Source organism: Lutra lutra, chromosome 8, assembly GCF_902655055.1.
Source record: "Lutra lutra chromosome 8, mLutLut1.2, whole genome shotgun sequence".
In the NCBI taxonomy this organism is placed as follows: Eukaryota; Metazoa; Chordata; class Mammalia; order Carnivora; family Mustelidae; genus Lutra; species Lutra lutra.
Window position 1 is genome coordinate 91,085,351 of NC_062285.1, and position 18,943 is coordinate 91,104,293.

Below are 18,943 nucleotides of genomic sequence, written 5' to 3' on the forward strand. Positions count from 1 at the left end.
TAATATTAATATTAAACCTTAATTGGCAAAAAACTTTGATCATTGATTATTGATTGATTGACAAATCCATCTGAAAACACTGCTGCAGGTTTCAGAATAAATTTTGTTTTCCTTGACGGCAGCACAGCTATTTTCTTCAGTTGGCCCTTTTATGGAAAATCTGTAGAAGAAGGGATAAGTACATGGTTAATCCTTGTTGCTGAAGACATCCGTTTGTGTTTGCAGCCAATACCCTCCTTTAGTTAAAAGGCCGTTTGGATTTCAGGGCATTTTCAAATCCCTTGATTTACTAGAAGTTACAATATCTCTGTGACTTAGACTTACTCTGTGATTGGCACAGAGTTCGCAAAGAATCTGTTAGAAATGACAGAGCTAAGAGTAAATCTGTGTCCATATCCCTGTTCTAGTCTTTTTTCCATTGTTCTATATGGTGTAGTCTTTAAATAATAAATGCAAAATAATTACTGTTTTCAAATCTTTTTTGTTTTGAAAACAAACCCAAATATCCATCATTACTCCAGTGAACATTAAATTGATTTTCATCCTTTCAAATTCGTTAGTATCAAGAATTATTTCAGATTAGATTTTGGTGAACTTAGAGGTACTTTATGAAGATAAATTCTACAATAGATAGAAAGTCAGACAGTGTTTTTGGAAAGACTCACGTCTTTGAATCTAATGGAGAACCATCCACCCAGGTCCATGTCCTCTTCAGGGATGTGAAGTTAAGCCCAATCCACACGTAATTTGTTTGTTTTAGGTTTTTCTGTATAAAAGCCTATGAAGTGAGTAAAGAGTAACTCAATGAACAGAATATTTTAATGATGTAGACATACTAAGTAAGATTTAGAATTTTATTGGACAGTTAGCATCCTACATGAATATTCTTATACTAGTCAATTCATAACTTATTTACATACTATATGTTACATACATACATACACATACATATATATCACTTGTAAATCGAATATAAATATTCAGCCCAGGATTAGCATGAGCCAAGTGAGGCACTGGCATTGAGCACAAAATTTATGAGGATGCAAAAACTCAGTAATCAAGATAAATGATACTTTAACGGAAGGAATGAGAAGAAATTTGAGAAAAGCCATTTTTTAAAAAGACTTTATTGATTTATTTTAGAGGGACTGAGAGAGAGAGTGTGTGTGTGTGAGTGAGGGGATGGGCAGAGGGGAAAAGAAAGAGGGAATCCCATGCACCCTCTGTGCTGAGTGGGGAGCTGATGGGGGCCTTGATGTCAGGACCCTGAGATTATGACCTGAGCTGAAATCAAGAGTCAGATGCTTAACTGATTGAGCCACTAAGGTACCCCTTGAGGAAAACCTTTTTTTTTTTTTCATTCATTTAGCATAGTTTTCTTTTTTAATTCAAGGAATTAACATATAGTGTATTATTAGTTTCACAGGTAGAGTTTAGTGATTCAGCAGTTGCATATAACACCCAGTGCTCATTACATCATGTGCCCTCCTTAATACCCATCACCCAGTTACCACATCCTCCCTTCCACCTCCCCTCCAGCAACCCTCAGTTTGTTTCCTATAGTCAAGAGTCTCTTATGGTGTGTCTCCTTCTCCGATTTCATCTTTTTTTTTCCCCTCTTTTCCCCTACGATCCTCTGTTTTGTTTCTTAAATTCCACATATGAGTGAAATCATCTGATAATTGTCTTGAGGAAAACCACTTTTATCTGTACAGAGACTAATGCCATAACTCTGACACTAAACCACTTACCATTTCAAGTTGGTCCTGAATGATTGGTAGATGAGATTTCCTTCCCAAACAATACCCATAACTGTCACTCCAACTTTTCATTTCATTAGAAAACCAATAACACTTTTTTTGATATTTGAGCCATTCCGATGGGCACAACCCTACAGGGAAATGGAGGGAATAAAGAAAATTAAGTTATATACGTATCTCTGAAAATTGATTACTTCTGTGTTGTATAAATAAGAGTGGAGCTGTATGATAAAATCACTCACAACAAAGTGTTCAGATTTACAACATGTCCAAATTACAAATGATAATTCTTAGGAATTAAAAAATTAATTTAGTAAGATGAAGAAAAACTTAGACAAAAAGGGATTTCTTTTTCATTCCCAGATCTAATGTAATTACTAAAAAACATCAGACATTTAAGCTGTAAATTGCATTAATGCTACTTGTGAGATTAAATATTATTTATACCATTCACTTAGAATTTAATTATAGAAAGCTTTAAGATTTCTCTCATTTTTTACGCATAAATCTTACTTAATAATTCCCTTTTGATGTTAAATAATGTTGAGCATAATAGTTTTTTGGCCTCTATATAATTATAAGTTCAAGTTCTTTGATTTTCTTAAATTAAATTAAACCTAGGTCTTCAATTGAAAATATCTGAGACTTTGGCATAATAATGAGAGAAAGTGAATTGAATGAATAAATATGAGTTCAGGTCAGTGTAACTATTCAAACTTCCAGCCATTAAATTCTCCTTTCTTTGTTGAAGTTAAATTCATATGACATAAATTCACCATTTTAATTACCTTAAATTGGAAATGCCATGGATTTTAGTACAGCTACAATGTGTAAGCATAACTACTATCTAATTTCAAACTATTTTCATCACCCCAAAATAAAATCCTATAAATTGCAGCCACTATTCATTCTCCCCATCCTATTAAGTTTTAACATTGGAAAATATGAACCTTCCAAGTTAATTCTTCTTTTTCAAGATTGTTTTTGCTATCCAGAATTTCTTTCAGTTTCACATGAATTTTAGGATCACCTTGTCCATTTTCATGAAAAAAGGCCATTGGAATTTTGATAAGAATTTCTTTGAATCTGCAGATCTCTTTGTCAGTATTGCCATCTTAAGCAAATCATGATATATATTCAGAGGAAAGTTCTCCAGTCATAAAAGGGAATAAAATGCTGATATATGATACAACATGGGTGAATCTTGAAAACATAATGCTAAGTGAAAGAAGCAAAACACAAAAAGTGAAATATTCTATGATTCCGTTATATGAAAGTCTAAAATAGGTAAATCCAGAGACAGAAAGCAGATTAGTGGTTGTTAAAGGCTGGGGGAGAGGAAAGGGGCAATTGTTTACTGGGAATAGAATTTATTTTTGGGTGATGAAAATGTTTTGGAACTAGATATAGTTGTTGCACGTTCAAATGTCCTAATGCTATTGAATTGTTTTATTCTATTTTTGTAAAGATTTTACTTATTTATTTGACAGACAGAGATCACAAGTAGGCAGAGAGGCAGGCAGAGAGAGGGGGAAGCAGGCTTCCTGCTGAACAGAGAGCCCAATGCGGGGTTTAATCCCAGGATCCTGGGATCATGACCTGAGCCAAAGGCAGAGGCTTTAACCAACTGAGCCACCCAGGCTCCCTGAATTGTTTTATTTTAAATGGCTAACTTCATGTTTGTGGATATTTCCTCATTTTAAAAAAAAGGAAAAGCTAATGGAAATTAATACCTTACAGCTCGATATACAGTATTTAGACTAATTTTAAGAAAAATTTAATGTTATCTATATGATTCCACATTTACCTATCAAAGTTTCCTTATCTCTGAAAATGTTCCATTATAATACCCAACATAATGATAAATTAAATAGTCATGGTCAAAAATACGTGTTAAAATTACAGTATTTCAATTAGTTTGGGACTTGTACATGTAAAACAGATAGATAATCCAAAACAAAATAGTATCAGTAAGTAAACAATAATATATATGACATTTCCATATGTTATCAAGAGAACAACATAAACTAGTGGATTAAAGAAAATCCTTTTTTTAAAAGATTTTATTTATTTATTTATTTAGAATGGAGGGAGGAGCAAAGAGAGAGGGAGAGAGAGAAACTCCAGCAGACTCCCCACTGAGTGTGAAGCCCTACTTGGGGCTCCATCCCAGGATCCCAAGATCATGACCTGACCAGAAAGCAAGAGTCCAATGCCTAACTGACTGAGCTACCCAGGCCCCTCCAGGAAAAATCCTTTGGTAAATAATTATAAAACAAATTAATCTACACATTTTGCACATTACTATAAAATAGATGTTGAAGGCCCCAAAAGTTAAGCACTTTAAAGTTAAACTAAAACAAAATTGGAAGTAGAAGGCATGGTTTTTCCAAAATTTTGTATAATTCAAGTTCTAAGCACAAAATCATAATGAATCATTCATTATGTATAATTACTTTTATTCATTTTGTATTTCAAAACAGAATAAATAAGAGACAATCACAATTAACTTGCCATGTTTATGTGTTTCAATTTGATTTTAAACTCCTGCAAAGAAGAGCCTCTTTGTTATTTTTTCACTGATACTATCCTCCCACCAAAAAAAGGTAATAAATTATACATATATACATATGCATATATAGATATAGATATATGAAATTTTGAATGAAATATATGAAATTTTGAATGAAAAGTAGATTGATACCAAATCTTTGTTAATGTAAATCTGCATAACTGTTAAATAAGATTTTTTAAACTTAGAAAGCCAAAACAATTAAAACAAATACAGGCCAAAATCTTGAGAGATACCTGTATGGCCTGTAGCTTTTGAACCACAGTAACTTGTGTCCTTATTACTCATATTTCCTCTTGTGCCACTGTTCATTATCAGGTTTCCAATATCATCATGTTGGGTGATATTTGAATTCTTTGCTTCTTGGCATTTTAGCAATATTCCCTGAGAAACTTAAAAACAGAATTATTTTAACACTGGGTAAATATCTTTTCCCTGTGCAGTGCTACAGACAGAAATTCTTTGGAATGATTCTGATGATTAGAACAAGAAACAACTGAAGAGATAACTAGAAAGTTTCTTTCTTGTTTTCATGTTTATTTAATGAAAAATAATTTCAAATATTACATAATTAATTCACTTACAGAATACATATTTGTTGAGGAACTATTCTGTGCCAGGCATCGTGCTAAGAACTGGTGATACAGTAGTAAATAAAGCAAAATTCCCTCTCTAAAGAGTATACATGCTCTTTCCATGCTTTCTTGATGTCATGTTTTTCTGAAACCTATGACACTGTCCCTAGCCCATTCTACCATAATTACTTATTTAAAAATCTCTTTATTTCATTAGAGATTTCTCACCATGTTTATTCATTTTTTGTTTTTTTGTTGTTGTTTTTTTTTTTAAGATTTTATTTTTTTGACAGACAGAGATCACAAGTAGGCAGAGTGGCAGACAAGAGAGAGAGGAGGAAGCAGGCTCCCTGCTGAGCAGAGAGCCCGATATGGGGCTCGATCCCAGGACCCTGGGACCATGACCTGAGCCGAAGGCAGAGGCTTTAACCCACTGAGCCACCCAGGCGCCCCTTTTTTGTTGTTTTGAGAGGTTTTTTTTTTTAATTCTGGAAGTTTGCAGTAAACCTTGGGATATAGTAGTACATAGTATAAATTAAATACAATTTTACCTACAACATATAAAAATTTCTAAGAAAAATCATGGAATTCTATCTATTCAAAGGTTTCTAAGAAATCAAAAAATGTGGTTTCCTAATATACATCTCTTTCTCTCTCTCTCTCTCTCTCACACACACACACACACACACACACACACACACATTTTCTTCCTTTTAGATTGTATGCCATTTGAGAACAAGATACCTGATTTGATTACATATTAAAAACATTGCTATGGGGCGCCTGGGTGGCTCAGTGGGTTAAGCCGCTGCCTTCGGCTCAGGTCATGATCTCAGGGTCCTGGGATCGAGTCCCACATCGGGCTCTCTGCTCAGCAGGAAGCCTGCTTCCCTCTCTCTCTCTCTCTGCCTGCCTCTCCGTCTACTTGTGATCTCTCTCTGTCAAATAAATAAATAAAATCTTTAAAAAAAAAAAACAAAAACAACAAAAAAAACATTGCTATGGAGTATAATATACAGCTTTATACATAGTAGCTTCTTTTTAAGAGTTTGTTAACAAAAAATGAACAAATGAATGAATGAGTATGAAAAGTCATAAGAAAAGAGTAAACATTTTCCATATTTTTATTTAAGATCTTTTAACTTACCCAATAAAGACAGGGAGATCAAAGTCAAAACCAGTATACCGTTTACTGTTCCTGATATCCCCAATAAGATTTTATACCAGTGTGACATCACAGAACCATCTGAGAGATTAATCACATAAATTAGCTCAGAAAAGTACATTTCCAAGTAGTGAAAGCAACTGTAATAATATGATTGCATATAATATTGGTTTTGAATTTTAAAGGATGTTAGGCAATCAAAAACTTAAAACTTAAATAGAAAAATGCAATCCTATTTTATTTAGTAATGGTAACACTGCATGGGGAGAGCTATGATGCATGTTATTTTGCATCTTAAGAAATTGCTAATATTTGACATAATTGACTAGTGGGATAAAGAAATTTAACATATACACCTAATAATTCCCCAAGTGTGCATGTATATGCACACACACAAGTTCATGGGCACTTACAGACACACACATATATAGTCACACAAATATATACTTTCTAATTAATAATTTGCTTTAATATAATATTCCCAAGTATTCAACCTATTTAATTTACTGAGGATGTAATACAAATCAGAACTAAATATGACAAAAAAAAAAAAAAAAAAAAAAAAAAAAAAAACTAAATATGACTCCTGATACCTGCTATTTTAACCTAAAAAAATCCTAAAATCTTTTCTAACCAATGTAATAATGATGTTTCAGCTTCTCGTTGAATGTTAAACACTTTAAGAGTGATGACTGTTTTATTTTTCATATGCCTATGCTGCTACATTAGAAATGAGATGTGGGGGCGCCTGAGTGTCTCAGTGGGTTAAGCTGCTGCCTTCGGCTTGGGTCACGATCTCAGGGTCATGGGATCGATCCCCGCATCGGGCTCTCTGCTCAGCGGGGAGCCTGCTTCCTCCTCTCTCTCTCTCTCTGCCTGCCTCTCTGCCTGCTTGTGATCACTCTCTGTCAAATAAATAAATCAAATCTTAAAAAAAAAAAAAGAAATGAGATGTGCATTCTGTAGATGGCTATTAATGAACAAATTGATATGATAATACAGAAAGGAAATAGTCTCAATATGTTGCTATTTTTCTCAACCTCATTAAATAGGACATGGGTTGGTGGACATTAGCATATGGAATTGGATGAGTAATTAGTATATACTAAATAAATGAACATCTATATTTTGCATAATAGTTTTGTCATCCAAGATAATTTTTATAAAAGCATCACAGTAAGGAGCCACTCCCTGTAACTATTATTATCCTTAGAGTTCAGTCAATAAATTGAGTTACTAAATACTGAACTTCATGTTCCAAATACCCCTTAAACCTGTGGGAATTAAAAAAAAAAAAGCACATTTAAAGATGCTGAAATCTGTCAAGAAAAAGCATAATAAACCATATAAAACAGTATGTCAGAGAAATAGTACACAGTTTTTATCTTATGGTAATGCCAAAGATCATTACTTATGGTAATGCCAAAGATGGTAATGCCAAAATAAGATTTATTGTAATTCAATTAATGAATACCCTATATTCCCCAGATATTTTTCTAATATTTTAATATAATAAAATTTATAATCAACAAATCCAAAGTATTCAACACATGTAAAAAATGTCATTTATTCATTTAAAAAAATAAAACACATGGCTATCAGAAAACATTAGGAGAAAGGGTGTGGAAGCCTTTTCAAATTCAATTCAAACTCAATTATTTCTTCTAAGTATCCTGAGTTGAGCTTCACAGTATGAATTTGAGGCATATAAGGCTTACAGTTTTGCAGGATATAACATTTTCATTACCCTGTATTTTCTCCTTTAGAGAAGTTGTAGAGAATTCTCCTGTACAGACTTTAACTTATAAGTCTTTTAATATCAGAAAATGAAAATAAAAATAATTTAAAAATAAAAAGCCCTACGATCAGTCACTCCTAAGTGTCCATACAAAATTCTTAAATATATTATTAGTAGCCAAAACATACCTTGACCATAATGGGTTTATTCTAGGAATACAAGTGTTGTCCAATAGTAAGAAATTCATTTTATCTTACTAATAGAGCTAGAGAGAAATGTATCATCATCCTAATAGATGTAAAAAGTGCAATTGATAAAATCCAACAACTTTAAGCTAGAAAATGAAGCAAGAATCGATGGATACTTGTTCAATATGCAAAGTTTTTTTGTCTAATTAAGTTCATTGAGAAATGTCAGAAGTTTTCCTCAAAAGTTTGGAAAAAAATTAACTCTAGTATAAAGGTTAAAAGAAAATATTCTTGAAAATAACTATAGCTACAGTAATTTGCTAATGAATACACAATATAAAAAGAGGTAAATTGTGATATCAAAAACATAAAAGATAGGCATTTAAAAGGTAGAGTTTTGCATGCAATTGTAATTAGTTGTTATAAGTGTAAAATAAACTGTTATATCTATAAGATGTTTTATATAAACCTCATGGTAATCACAAAGCAAAACCTACAGCAGATGCACACATTTAAAGAAAAGGGAATCAGGGTGCCTGGGTGGCTCAGCGGGTTGGGCCTCTGCCTTCGGCTCAGGTCATGATCTCAGGGTCCTGGGATCGAGCCCCACATCAGGCTCTCTGCTCAGCGGGGAGCCTGCTTCCTTCTCTCTCTCTGCCTGGCTCTCTGCCTACTTGTGCTCTCTCTCTGTCATATAAATAAATAAAATCTTAAAAAAAAAAAAAAAAAGGAAGGGGAATCAAAGCATACCACTATGAAAAGTCAGTTCACAAAGGAAGGCCACAAGAGAAGGAGAAAAGAATAAGGGAATTACTAATGCCATCTTATTACCTGATATTTGGCTGTTTTGTCTTTTCATATGAAGAATTAGAATTATTCTAATTCTTAACAGATCCAATATTCTAATCAAAAGATATGGAGTGGCTAGATAAATTAAAAAAAAAAAAACGGGACACAACTACATGCTGCATACAAGAGACTCACTTCATCTTTAAGGATACACATAGACTAAAAGAGAAGGGATAGAAAAAGATACCCCATGCAGATAGAAACTAAAGAGAGCAGAGGTAGCTATACTTATATAAGACAATGTAGAGGTTAAGTCAAAAACTGTAACAAGAGACAAAGAAGGTTATTATGTAATGATAAAGGGCTCAGTTTATCAAGAGAATATAACAATCATAAATATATATGCAGCCAACATCAGAGTAGCTAAATACATCAAACAAATATTAACAGATGTGAAAGGGAGGAATAGACAACAATGCCCTAATAACAGGGGATTTCAATACCTCACATTCAACAACAGATAGATCATCCAAACCAAAAATCACTACAAAAATCTGGGATGTGAGCTATTACTTTAAACAAAATGGACCTAAAAGACATACACAGAACATTCCATCCAACAACAGTGGGAAACACATTCTTCTCAAATGCACACAGAACATTCTCCAGGATAGATCATATGATAGGCTACAAAAGAAATCATGGCAAATTTAAGAAGACTGAAATGATATCAAGGATTTTTTCCAATGACAATAGTATGAAACTACACATCAAGGCAGCAGGATAACTGGAGAATTTACAGATATGTCAAATAAAGCAACACACTCCTGAACAACTAACAAGTCAAAGAAGAAACCAAAATGAAAATTTTTAAAAATCTTGAAACAAACGTGAAAATACATTGAACTTAAAGGATGCAACAAAAGCCCCCCTTTTTTTTAGATTTTCCAAGGACCCTGGCAAATCTTTTTTTTTTATTTAATTTAATTTAATTTTTGTTCAGTGTTCCAAAATTCATTGTTTATACACCACACCCAATGCTCCTAAAGCACTTCTAAGAGAGAAATTTATAACGATAAATAACTACATTTTATATTAAAAGAAAAATCTCAAATAAACCATCTAACTTCTTTTTTTAAGATTTTATTTATTTATTTGACAGACAGAGATCACAAGTAGGCAGAGAGGCAGGCGGAGAGGGAGGGCAGGCTCCCTGCTGAGCAGAGAGCCCTACGCAGGGCTCAATCCAGGATCTTGGGATCGTGACCTGAGCGGAAGGCAGAGGCTTTAACCCATTGAGCCACCCAGGCACCCCTCAAATAAACCATCTAACTTTAAACATTAAGGAACTAGGAATTAAAGCAAAATAGAGGGAGAAAACATTGGAAAATTATGTAACTATCTGATAAATGGTCAACATTCAAAATATATAAGGAATGCATACAACTTATACAACTCAGTTAGGAAAAAAATTATTAAAAAATGGGCAGAGGATATGAATAGACAGTTTTCCAAAGAAGGCCTACAAATGGCCAAGTACATGAAAAGTTGTTCAATGTCACTAATCATCAGGGAAATGCAGACAAAACCATAATGAGATATCACTTCACGTCTGTCAGAATGGCTACTACCAAAAAGAGTTAACAGGTGTTGGTGAGGGTGTGGAGAACTTTGAACCCTTGCACACTGTTGGTGAAAATGTAAGATGGTGCAGTCACTAGGAAACCAGAATGGCAATCCCTCAAAAAATTAAAAATAGGGATATCATATAATCCAGCAATTGCATTCATGGGTATATCCTAGAGATATATCAGTATTTAATCAGTATTTCAAAAAGATGTTTGCATTCAATGATCATTGTGGCATAGAATGGTACAATCCTGTGGAGGATATTTGGGGGAAAACTAGCAAAATTATATAAACATTTATGTTGACATCCAGCAGTCTGTCTTCTAGGAAAACATCTGAGTTACACATCGGCAATATATGGAAAGACATATGTGCTAGGCATTGCAATGTTATTTATAACAGGGGTAGACCAGAAAAAGAATGTAAACATCTTAAGTGTCCAGTAATGGAACTAGTTGAATGAAGTATGGTGTATACCCACTTAATAGAGAAATATTAGGCTGTATATAGGATTGAAATGTATGGAGGGAGAGAGCAGGGTGAAGGAAACAAGACAGAAGCTGGATCTTTGGGAGCTGAAGATCTCTGGAAGTACCTTGCTATACAGACTTTAGAAATATATAAATGTTTTAAATAATGATAAAATGATTCTAATTATATAATAGGCATTATGTATATTGTTATGATTGCATAATATGTATATTCATACATAATTATAATTACATCAAAATGAAAAAAGTGATCCCCCAAAATAAAATGGAATATGAAGTAAAGGGCTCTATCCCGTAGAGAGGAAGTATTTCAAACAATTTCATTTTTCTTATTTTTAATTTTTTAAAATAGTTTATTTAGCTATTTGAGAGAGAGAGTGCTCATGTATGCACAAGCAAGTGGGGAGAGACAAAGGGAGATGGAGAAGACCCCCTACTGAGAAGGAAGCCCTGACTGTGGGGCATGGGGAGGCTTGTTCCCAGGACCCTGAGACAGTGAACTGAGCTGAAGGCAGACCCTTAACTGACTGAGCCACCCAGGTGCCCCTCAAGCAATTTAACATAATTTGACTGTACTTGCCTAATAGAATATATTCTAAGGACAAAAAGCCCAGCAAAAACATTTCAATCTGCTTTAAGTAACTATATTATTAGTAATTCTATTTCTATAGTGATTCTGAAGCTTTAGATAGTAGCAAAAAAATGTAATTTCTTATTTCCATTAGGACCAAGACATGAGAAAATATATACAAATATATAATCACAAAGTTAAGTAAAATCTCTGTGTATAATGACAGGGCTTAAATTGTCAACTAGATTTAAATGTATGCCATACCGCAAGCTTTACTAAATATTAGGAAACTTTAGTCTTAGCGAAGGATACATTGGTAAAGGATAAGTATCAGTATATGCCACTTAAATAGCTAGGAGTTGCACATTTATCATTGGCAGCCTCCTGAGCTCCTTTCCTCAACCAAAACACATTCTGGTTTCAGAGTGGCATCTACAAACTGAGTGTGAAAAAAAAGTTTGCACAGAAGAGCCATTACATTTGTGGTCTTTCAGGTTAATATCTCTATTTTCCAAAACAAAATTTTCCATCTGGTGAAAAACATATTTTAAAGTTTTTGACACTCTGAATTAAAAACTGGTATTAAAGATGCCATTTTTATGAATGATAAAGAGGTTGATGAGTGGCACTAAATATTCATTTTAATTTTATTAATTTTAACTTATTTGTATTTTTCCTGAGAATCCTTAGGAAATTATATTATTATATGATTTACTTTATTTTTTAAAGATTTTTATTTATTTATTTGACTTTATTTTTTAAAGATTTTTATTTACTTATTTGACAGAGAGAGAACCAGTGAGAGAGGGAACACAAGCAGGGGAACCAGGAGAAGGAGAAGCAGGTTTCCCACTAAGCAGGGAACCTGATGTGGGCCTGGATCCCAGGACCCTTCAAGGTGTTACTTTAAAAGAAAATAACTTGGAGCACCTGGGTGGCTCAGTTGGTTAAGCGTCTGCCTTCGGCCCAGGTCAGGATCAGGGTCCTGAAATCGAGCCCCACTTTGGGCTTCCTGCTTTGGGGAGACCCTGCTTCTCCCTCTCCCTCTGCCTTTCCCCCTGCTTGTGCTCTCTCTGCATCAAATAAGTAAATAAACTCTTTAAAAATTTAAATTAAATAATAAAATAAAACAAGTAAATAATTGTTAGTCCTCGCCTTGATAAATGAGACAGAAAGACAGAAAGACAAGACAGAGACAGAAAGAGAAAAACACCAAAAATAAAATAGTCCAAGAACAGTAAAAAATAGAATATTGGAAATCATGGTCCACATTCATATTCATATTGATATTAACCCATATTAAATCCATACTCATATTAACCCACACCAATTAAAAAAAAAAAAAACTGAATTCCATACCTTTAAATTTAACTTGGGATGTTTGGCCGGAACTCCTCTTTTTCAATTGTAAATTCAATGTCATATATCTGTCTTCGTCTTCCATCTTCGATGTGGGTGAATATATGTGTATATATGTGTGCGTTTTATTTTTAAGTATGATATGTAATTAAAAAGTAAAATCTGCTGTTAATCCTCAAATTGACTAAATCCTGTTAGTCCTCAAATTGTCCACTCAGAGTACAAACAAGGGTGCAGAGTTTTTCGTCTATTGGTGAAAACCACAAAGGAAGTGTTTTCTTTTTTTTTTCAGTTTATTTCTCTTGACCTAGATAACATGTGATTTTCTCAACTGTCCACCACATACTGAATTTAACATCATATGTGGTTCTTCATTTTTTAAAGATTTTATTTATTTATTTGACAGAGACAGAGAGAGGGAACGCAAGCAGGGAAAGTGGGAGAGAGAGAAGCAGGCTTCCCGCTGAGTAGGGAAACTGATGGCCTGGATCCCAGGACCCTGGGATCATGACCTGAGCTGAAGGCAGTTGCTTAATGACTGAGCCACCCAGGAACCCAGTATGTGGTTCTTTAAAAAAATGCTCCCTGATTAACACATAAATTCAGGCAAATGGAAATTTTACACATTTTAGAGTTATAGGATATGTAGGTGTCTCCTGATTTAGCCAAAATATGTGAATTTTCAATTACACTTCCTAATATAGTGATATTTGATTCAATATAATAGCTTGCAATTACCTAACAGTTAAACTTCCTGATCCAAAAACAACATTGCTTATAAATCATGCTAATAATTTAATAATACAACTTGAAGAAAATAAACACTGGCAATTTTTAGCATTCTAAAGACAACTTAAATAGAAAAAAAAATTAAGGGGTGGGGAGAACTTGGGAAATAAACCATATTTTTCAGTTACCTTTTCTGGTATTTGAAAAGAAAGCCCAATATTGGGGAGGAGTCAAGATGGCGGAGAAGTAGCAGGCTGAGACTACTTCGGGTAGCGGGAGATCAGCTAAATAGCTTATCTAAAGATTGCAAACACCTACAAATCCAATGGGAGATTGAAGAGAAGAAGAACAGCAATTCCAGAAACAGAAAATCAACCACTTTCTGCAAGGTAGGACTGGCGGAGAAGTGAATCCAAAGCGACGGGAAGATAGACCGCAGGGGGAGGGGCCGGCTCCCGGCGAGCGGCGGAGCAACGGAGCAAAATCAGGACTTTTAAAAGTGTGTTCCGCTGAGGGACATCACTCCAGAGGCTTAACTGGGGTGAAGCCCATGCGGGGTCAGCGCGGCCTCAGGTCCCGCAGGGTCGCAGAAGGATCGGGGGTGTCTGAGTGTCGCAGAGCTTACCGGTATTAGAACGGGGAAGCCGGCTACAGAGACAGAGCCGAGGAGTGACTCTCAGCTCGGGGTTGCCTTGAACCGGTCGCAGGCTTGGTCAGCTCGGAGCGTGGCCGGAGGCCAGGGTGGCGGGAGTCATTGGGCACTGTTCTCTGAGGGCGCACTGAGGAGTGGGGCCCCGGGCTCTTGGCTCCTCCGGGCCAGAGACCGGGAGGCCGCCATCTTTATACCCGTCCTCCGGAACTCTACGGAAAGCGCTCAGGGAACAAAAGCTCCCGAAAGCAAACCCAAGCGGATTACTCAGCGCGGCCCCGGGTAAGGGCGGTGCAACTCCGCCTGGGGCAAAGACGCTTGAGAATCACTACAACAGGCCCCTCCCCCAGAAGATCAATGGGAAACCCAGCCAGGACCAAGTTCACCTACCAAGGAGAGCGGCGGAATTCCAGAGGAGAAGAAGCAAAGCACGGAACTCATGGCTTTCTCCCCATGATTTTTTAGCCTTGCAGTTAATTTAATTTTTTTTTCTTTTTCAATTTTTTTTTCTTTTTCTCTTCTTCTGCTAAATTTTTTTTAACTTTTACCGTTTTCTTTTTTTAAAGTTTTTTAAATAGTTTATCTAATATATATATATTTTTTCTCTTTTTATATTTTTTCTTTACCGGCTTTCTTTTTTTTTAATAGTTTCTTCTTTTTTTTTTTTTCTTTCTTTCTGAACGCCTTTTTATCCCCTTTCTCCACCCTCACAATTCGGGATCTCTTCTGATTTGGCTAAAGCATATTTTCTTGGGGTTGTTGCCACACTTTTAGTATTTTACTTGCTCCTTCATAAACTCTTATCTGGACAAAATGACAAGGCGGAAAAATTCACAACAAAAAAAAGAACAAGAGGCAGTACCAAAGGCTAGGGACCTATCAATACAGACATTGGTAATATGTCAGATATAGAGTTCAGAATGACGATTCTCAAGGTTCTAGCCGGGCTTGAAAAAGGCATGGAAGATATTAAAGCAACCCTCTCGGGAGATATAAAAGCCCTTTCTGGAGAAATAAAAGAACTAAAATCTAACCAAGTTGAAATCAAAAAAGCTATTAATGAGGTGCAATCAAAAATGGAGGCTCTCACTGCTAGGATAAATGAGGCAGAAGAAAGAATTAGCGATATAGAAGACCAAATGACAGAGAATAAAGAAGCTGAGCAAAAGAGGGACAAACAGCTACTGGACCACGAGGGGAGAATTCGAGAGATAAGTGACACCATAAGACGAAACAACATTAGAATAATTGGGATTCCAGAAGAAGAGGAAACAGAGAGGGGAGCAGAAGGTATATTGGAGAGAATTATTGGAGAGAATTTCCCCAATATGGCAAAGGGAACAAGCATCAAAATCCAGGAGGTTCAGAGAACCCCCCTCAAAATCAATAAGAATAGGTCCACACCCCGTCACCTAATAGTAAAATTGACAAGTCTTAGTGACAAAGAAAATATCCTGAAAGCAGCCCGGGAAAAGAAGTCTGTAACGTACAATGGTAAAAATATTAGATTGGCAGCAGACTTATCCACAGAGACCTGGCAGGCCAGAAAGAGCTGGCATGATATATTCAGAGTACTAAATGAGAAAAACATGCAGCCAAGAATACTATATCCAGCTAGGCTATCATTGAAAATAGAAGGAGAGATTAAAAGCTTCCAGGACAAACAAAAGCTGAAAGAATTTGCAAATACCAAACCAGCTCTACAGGAAATATTGAAAGGGGTCCTCTAAGCAAAGAGAGACACTAAAAGTAGTAGATCAGAAAGAAACAGAGACAATATACAATAACAGTCACCTTACAGGCAATACAATGGCACTAAATTCATATCTCTCAATACTTACCCTGAATGTTAATGGGCTAAATGCCCCAATCAAAAGACACAGGGTAACAGAATGGATAAAAAAACAAAACCCATCTATATGTTGCCTACAAGAAACTCATCTTAAACCCGAAGACACCTCCAGGTTTAAAGTGAGGGGGTGGAAAAGAATTTACCATGCTAATGGACATCAGAAGAAAGCAGGAGTGGCAATCCTTATAGCAGACCAATTAGATTTTAAGCCAAAGACTATAATAAGAGATGAGGAAGGACACTATATCATACTCAAAGGAACTGTCCAATAAGAAGATCTAACAATTTTAAATATCTATGCCCCTAACGTGGGAGCAGCCAACTATATAAACCAATTAATAACAAAATCAAAGAAACACATCGAGAATAATACAATAATAGTAGGGAATTTTAACACTCCCCTCACTGAAATGGACAGATCATCCAAGCAAAAGATCAACAAGGAAATCAAGGCCTTAAATGACACACTGGACCAGATGGACATCACAGATCTATTCAGAACATTTCATCCCAAAGCAACAGAATACACATTCTTCTCTAGTGCACATGGAACATTCTCCAGAATAGATCACATTCTTGGTCCTAAATCAAGTCTCAACCGGTATCAAAAGATTGGGATCATTCCCTGCATATTTTCAGACCACAATGCTCTAAAGCTAGAACTCAATCACAAGAGGAAATTTGGAAAGAACCCAAATACATGGAGACTAAACAGCATCCTTCTAAAGAATGAATGGGTCAACCAGGAAATTAAAGAAGAATTGAAAAAATTCATGGAAACAAATGATAATGAAAACACAACGGTTCAGAATCTGTGGGACACAACAAAGGCAGTCCTGAGAGGAAAATATATAGAGGTACAAGCCTTTCTCAAGAAACAAGAAAGGTCTCAGGTACACAACCTAACCCTACACCTAAAGGAGCTGGAGAAAGAACAAGAAAGAAACCCTAAACCCAGCCGGAGAAGAGAAATCATAAAGATCAGAGCAGAAATCAATGAAATAGAAACCAAAAAAACAATAGAACAAATGAACGAAACTAGGAGCTGGTTCTTTGAAAGAATTAATAAGATTGATAAGCCCCTGGCCAGACTTATCAAAAAGAAAAGAGAAAGGACCCAAATAAATAAAATCATGAATGAAAGAGGAGAGATCACAACGAACACCAAAGAAATACAGACAATTATAAGAACATAATATGAGCAACTCTACGCCAACAAATTTGACAATCTGGAAGAAATGGATGCATTCCTAGAGACATATAAACTACCACAACTGAGCCAGGAAGAAATAGAAAGCCTGAACAGACCCATAACCAGTAAAGAGATTGAAACAGTCATCAAAAATCTCCAAACAAACAAAAGCCCAGGGCCAGATGGCTTCCCGGGGGAATTCTACCAAACATTTAAAGAAGAACTAATTCCTATTCTCCTGAAACTGTTCCAAAAAATAGAAATAGAAGGAAAACTTCCAAACTCATTTTATGAGGCCAACATCACCTTGATCCCAAAACCAAACAAGGATCCCAACAAAAAAGAGAACTACAGACCAATATCCTTGATGAACACAGATGAAAAAATTCTCGCCAAAATAGGATTTTGGATTCAACAGGATTCAACAGTACATTAAATAGGATTCAATAGGCCAATAGGATTCAATAGGATTCAACAGTACATTAAAAGGATTATTCACCACGACCAAGTGGGATTTATTCCAGGGCTGCAAGGTTGGTTCAACATCCGCAAATCAATCAATGTGATACAACACATTAATAAAAGAAAGAACAAGAACCATATGATACTCTCCATAGATGCTGAAAAAGCATTTGACAAAGTACAGCATCCCTTCCTGATCAAAACTCTTCAAAGTGTAGGGATAGACGGCACATACCTCAATATTATCAAAGCCATCTATGAAAAACCCACCGCAAATATCATTCTCAATGGAGAAAAACTGAAAGCTTTTCCGCTAAGGTCAGGAACACGGCAGGGATGTCCGTTATCACCACTGCTATTCAACATAGTACTAGAAGTCCTAGCCTCAGCAATCAGACAACAAAAGGAAATTAAAGGCATCCAAATCGGCAAAGAAGAAGTCAAACTATCACTCTTTGCAGATGATATGATACTATATGTGGAAAACCCAAAAGACTCCACCCCAAAACTGCTAGAACTTGTACAGGAATTCAGTAAAGTGTCAGGATATAAAATCAATGCACAGAAATCAGTTGCATTTCTCTACACCAACAACAAGACAGAAGAAAGAGAAATTAAGGAGTCCATCCCATTTACAATTGCACCCAAAACTATAAGATACCTAGGAATAAACCTAACCAAAGAGACTAAGAATCTATACTCAGAAAACTATAAAGTACTCATGAAAGAAATTGAGGAAGACACAAAGAAATGGAAAAATGTTCCATGCTCCTGGATTGGAAGAATAAATATTGTGAAAATGTCTATGCTACCTAAAGCAATCTACACATTTAATGCAATTCCTATCAAAGTAACATCCATTTTTTTCAAAGAAATGGAACAAATAATCCTAAAATTTATATGGAACCAGAAAAGACCTCGAATAGCCAAAGGAATATTGAAAAAGAAAGCCAAAGTTGGTGGCATCACAATTCCGGACTTCAAGCTCTATTACAAAGCTGTCATCATCAAGACAGCATGGTACTGGCACAAAAACAGACACATAGATCAATGGAACAGAATAGAGAGCCCAGAAATGGACCCTCAACTCTATGGTCAACTCATCTTCGACAAAGCAGGAAAGAATGTCCAATGGAACAAAGACAGCCTCTTCAATAAATGGTGTTGGGAAAATTGGACAGCCACATGCAGAAAAATGAAATTGGATCATTTCCTTACACCA

General features: G+C 35.4%; 1 protein-coding gene across 2 annotated transcripts; it reads right to left on the reverse strand.

Annotated features, from left to right (window-relative positions):
- Nucleotides 1-23: 23 nt before the first annotated feature.
- KLRF1 (killer cell lectin like receptor F1) lies at nt 24-12,996 on the reverse strand. 2 transcript variants are annotated; one of them, XM_047739914.1, is made up of 6 exons: nt 12,838-12,996; nt 6,055-6,153; nt 4,569-4,724; nt 1,752-1,891; nt 666-778; nt 24-160 (listed from the first exon to the last, which is right to left on the reverse strand). In XM_047739914.1, exons 1-6 carry the CDS (start codon nt 12,920-12,922, stop codon nt 40-42), a joined length of 714 nt encoding a protein of 237 aa, XP_047595870.1. In that variant the 5' UTR covers nt 12,923-12,996; the 3' UTR covers nt 24-39. The 2 variants fall into 2 exon arrangements, with proteins under 2 accessions (XP_047595870.1, XP_047595871.1); XM_047739915.1 differs by lacking the exon at nt 4,569-4,724.
- Between the last annotated feature and the right edge of the window lie 5,947 nt (nt 12,997-18,943).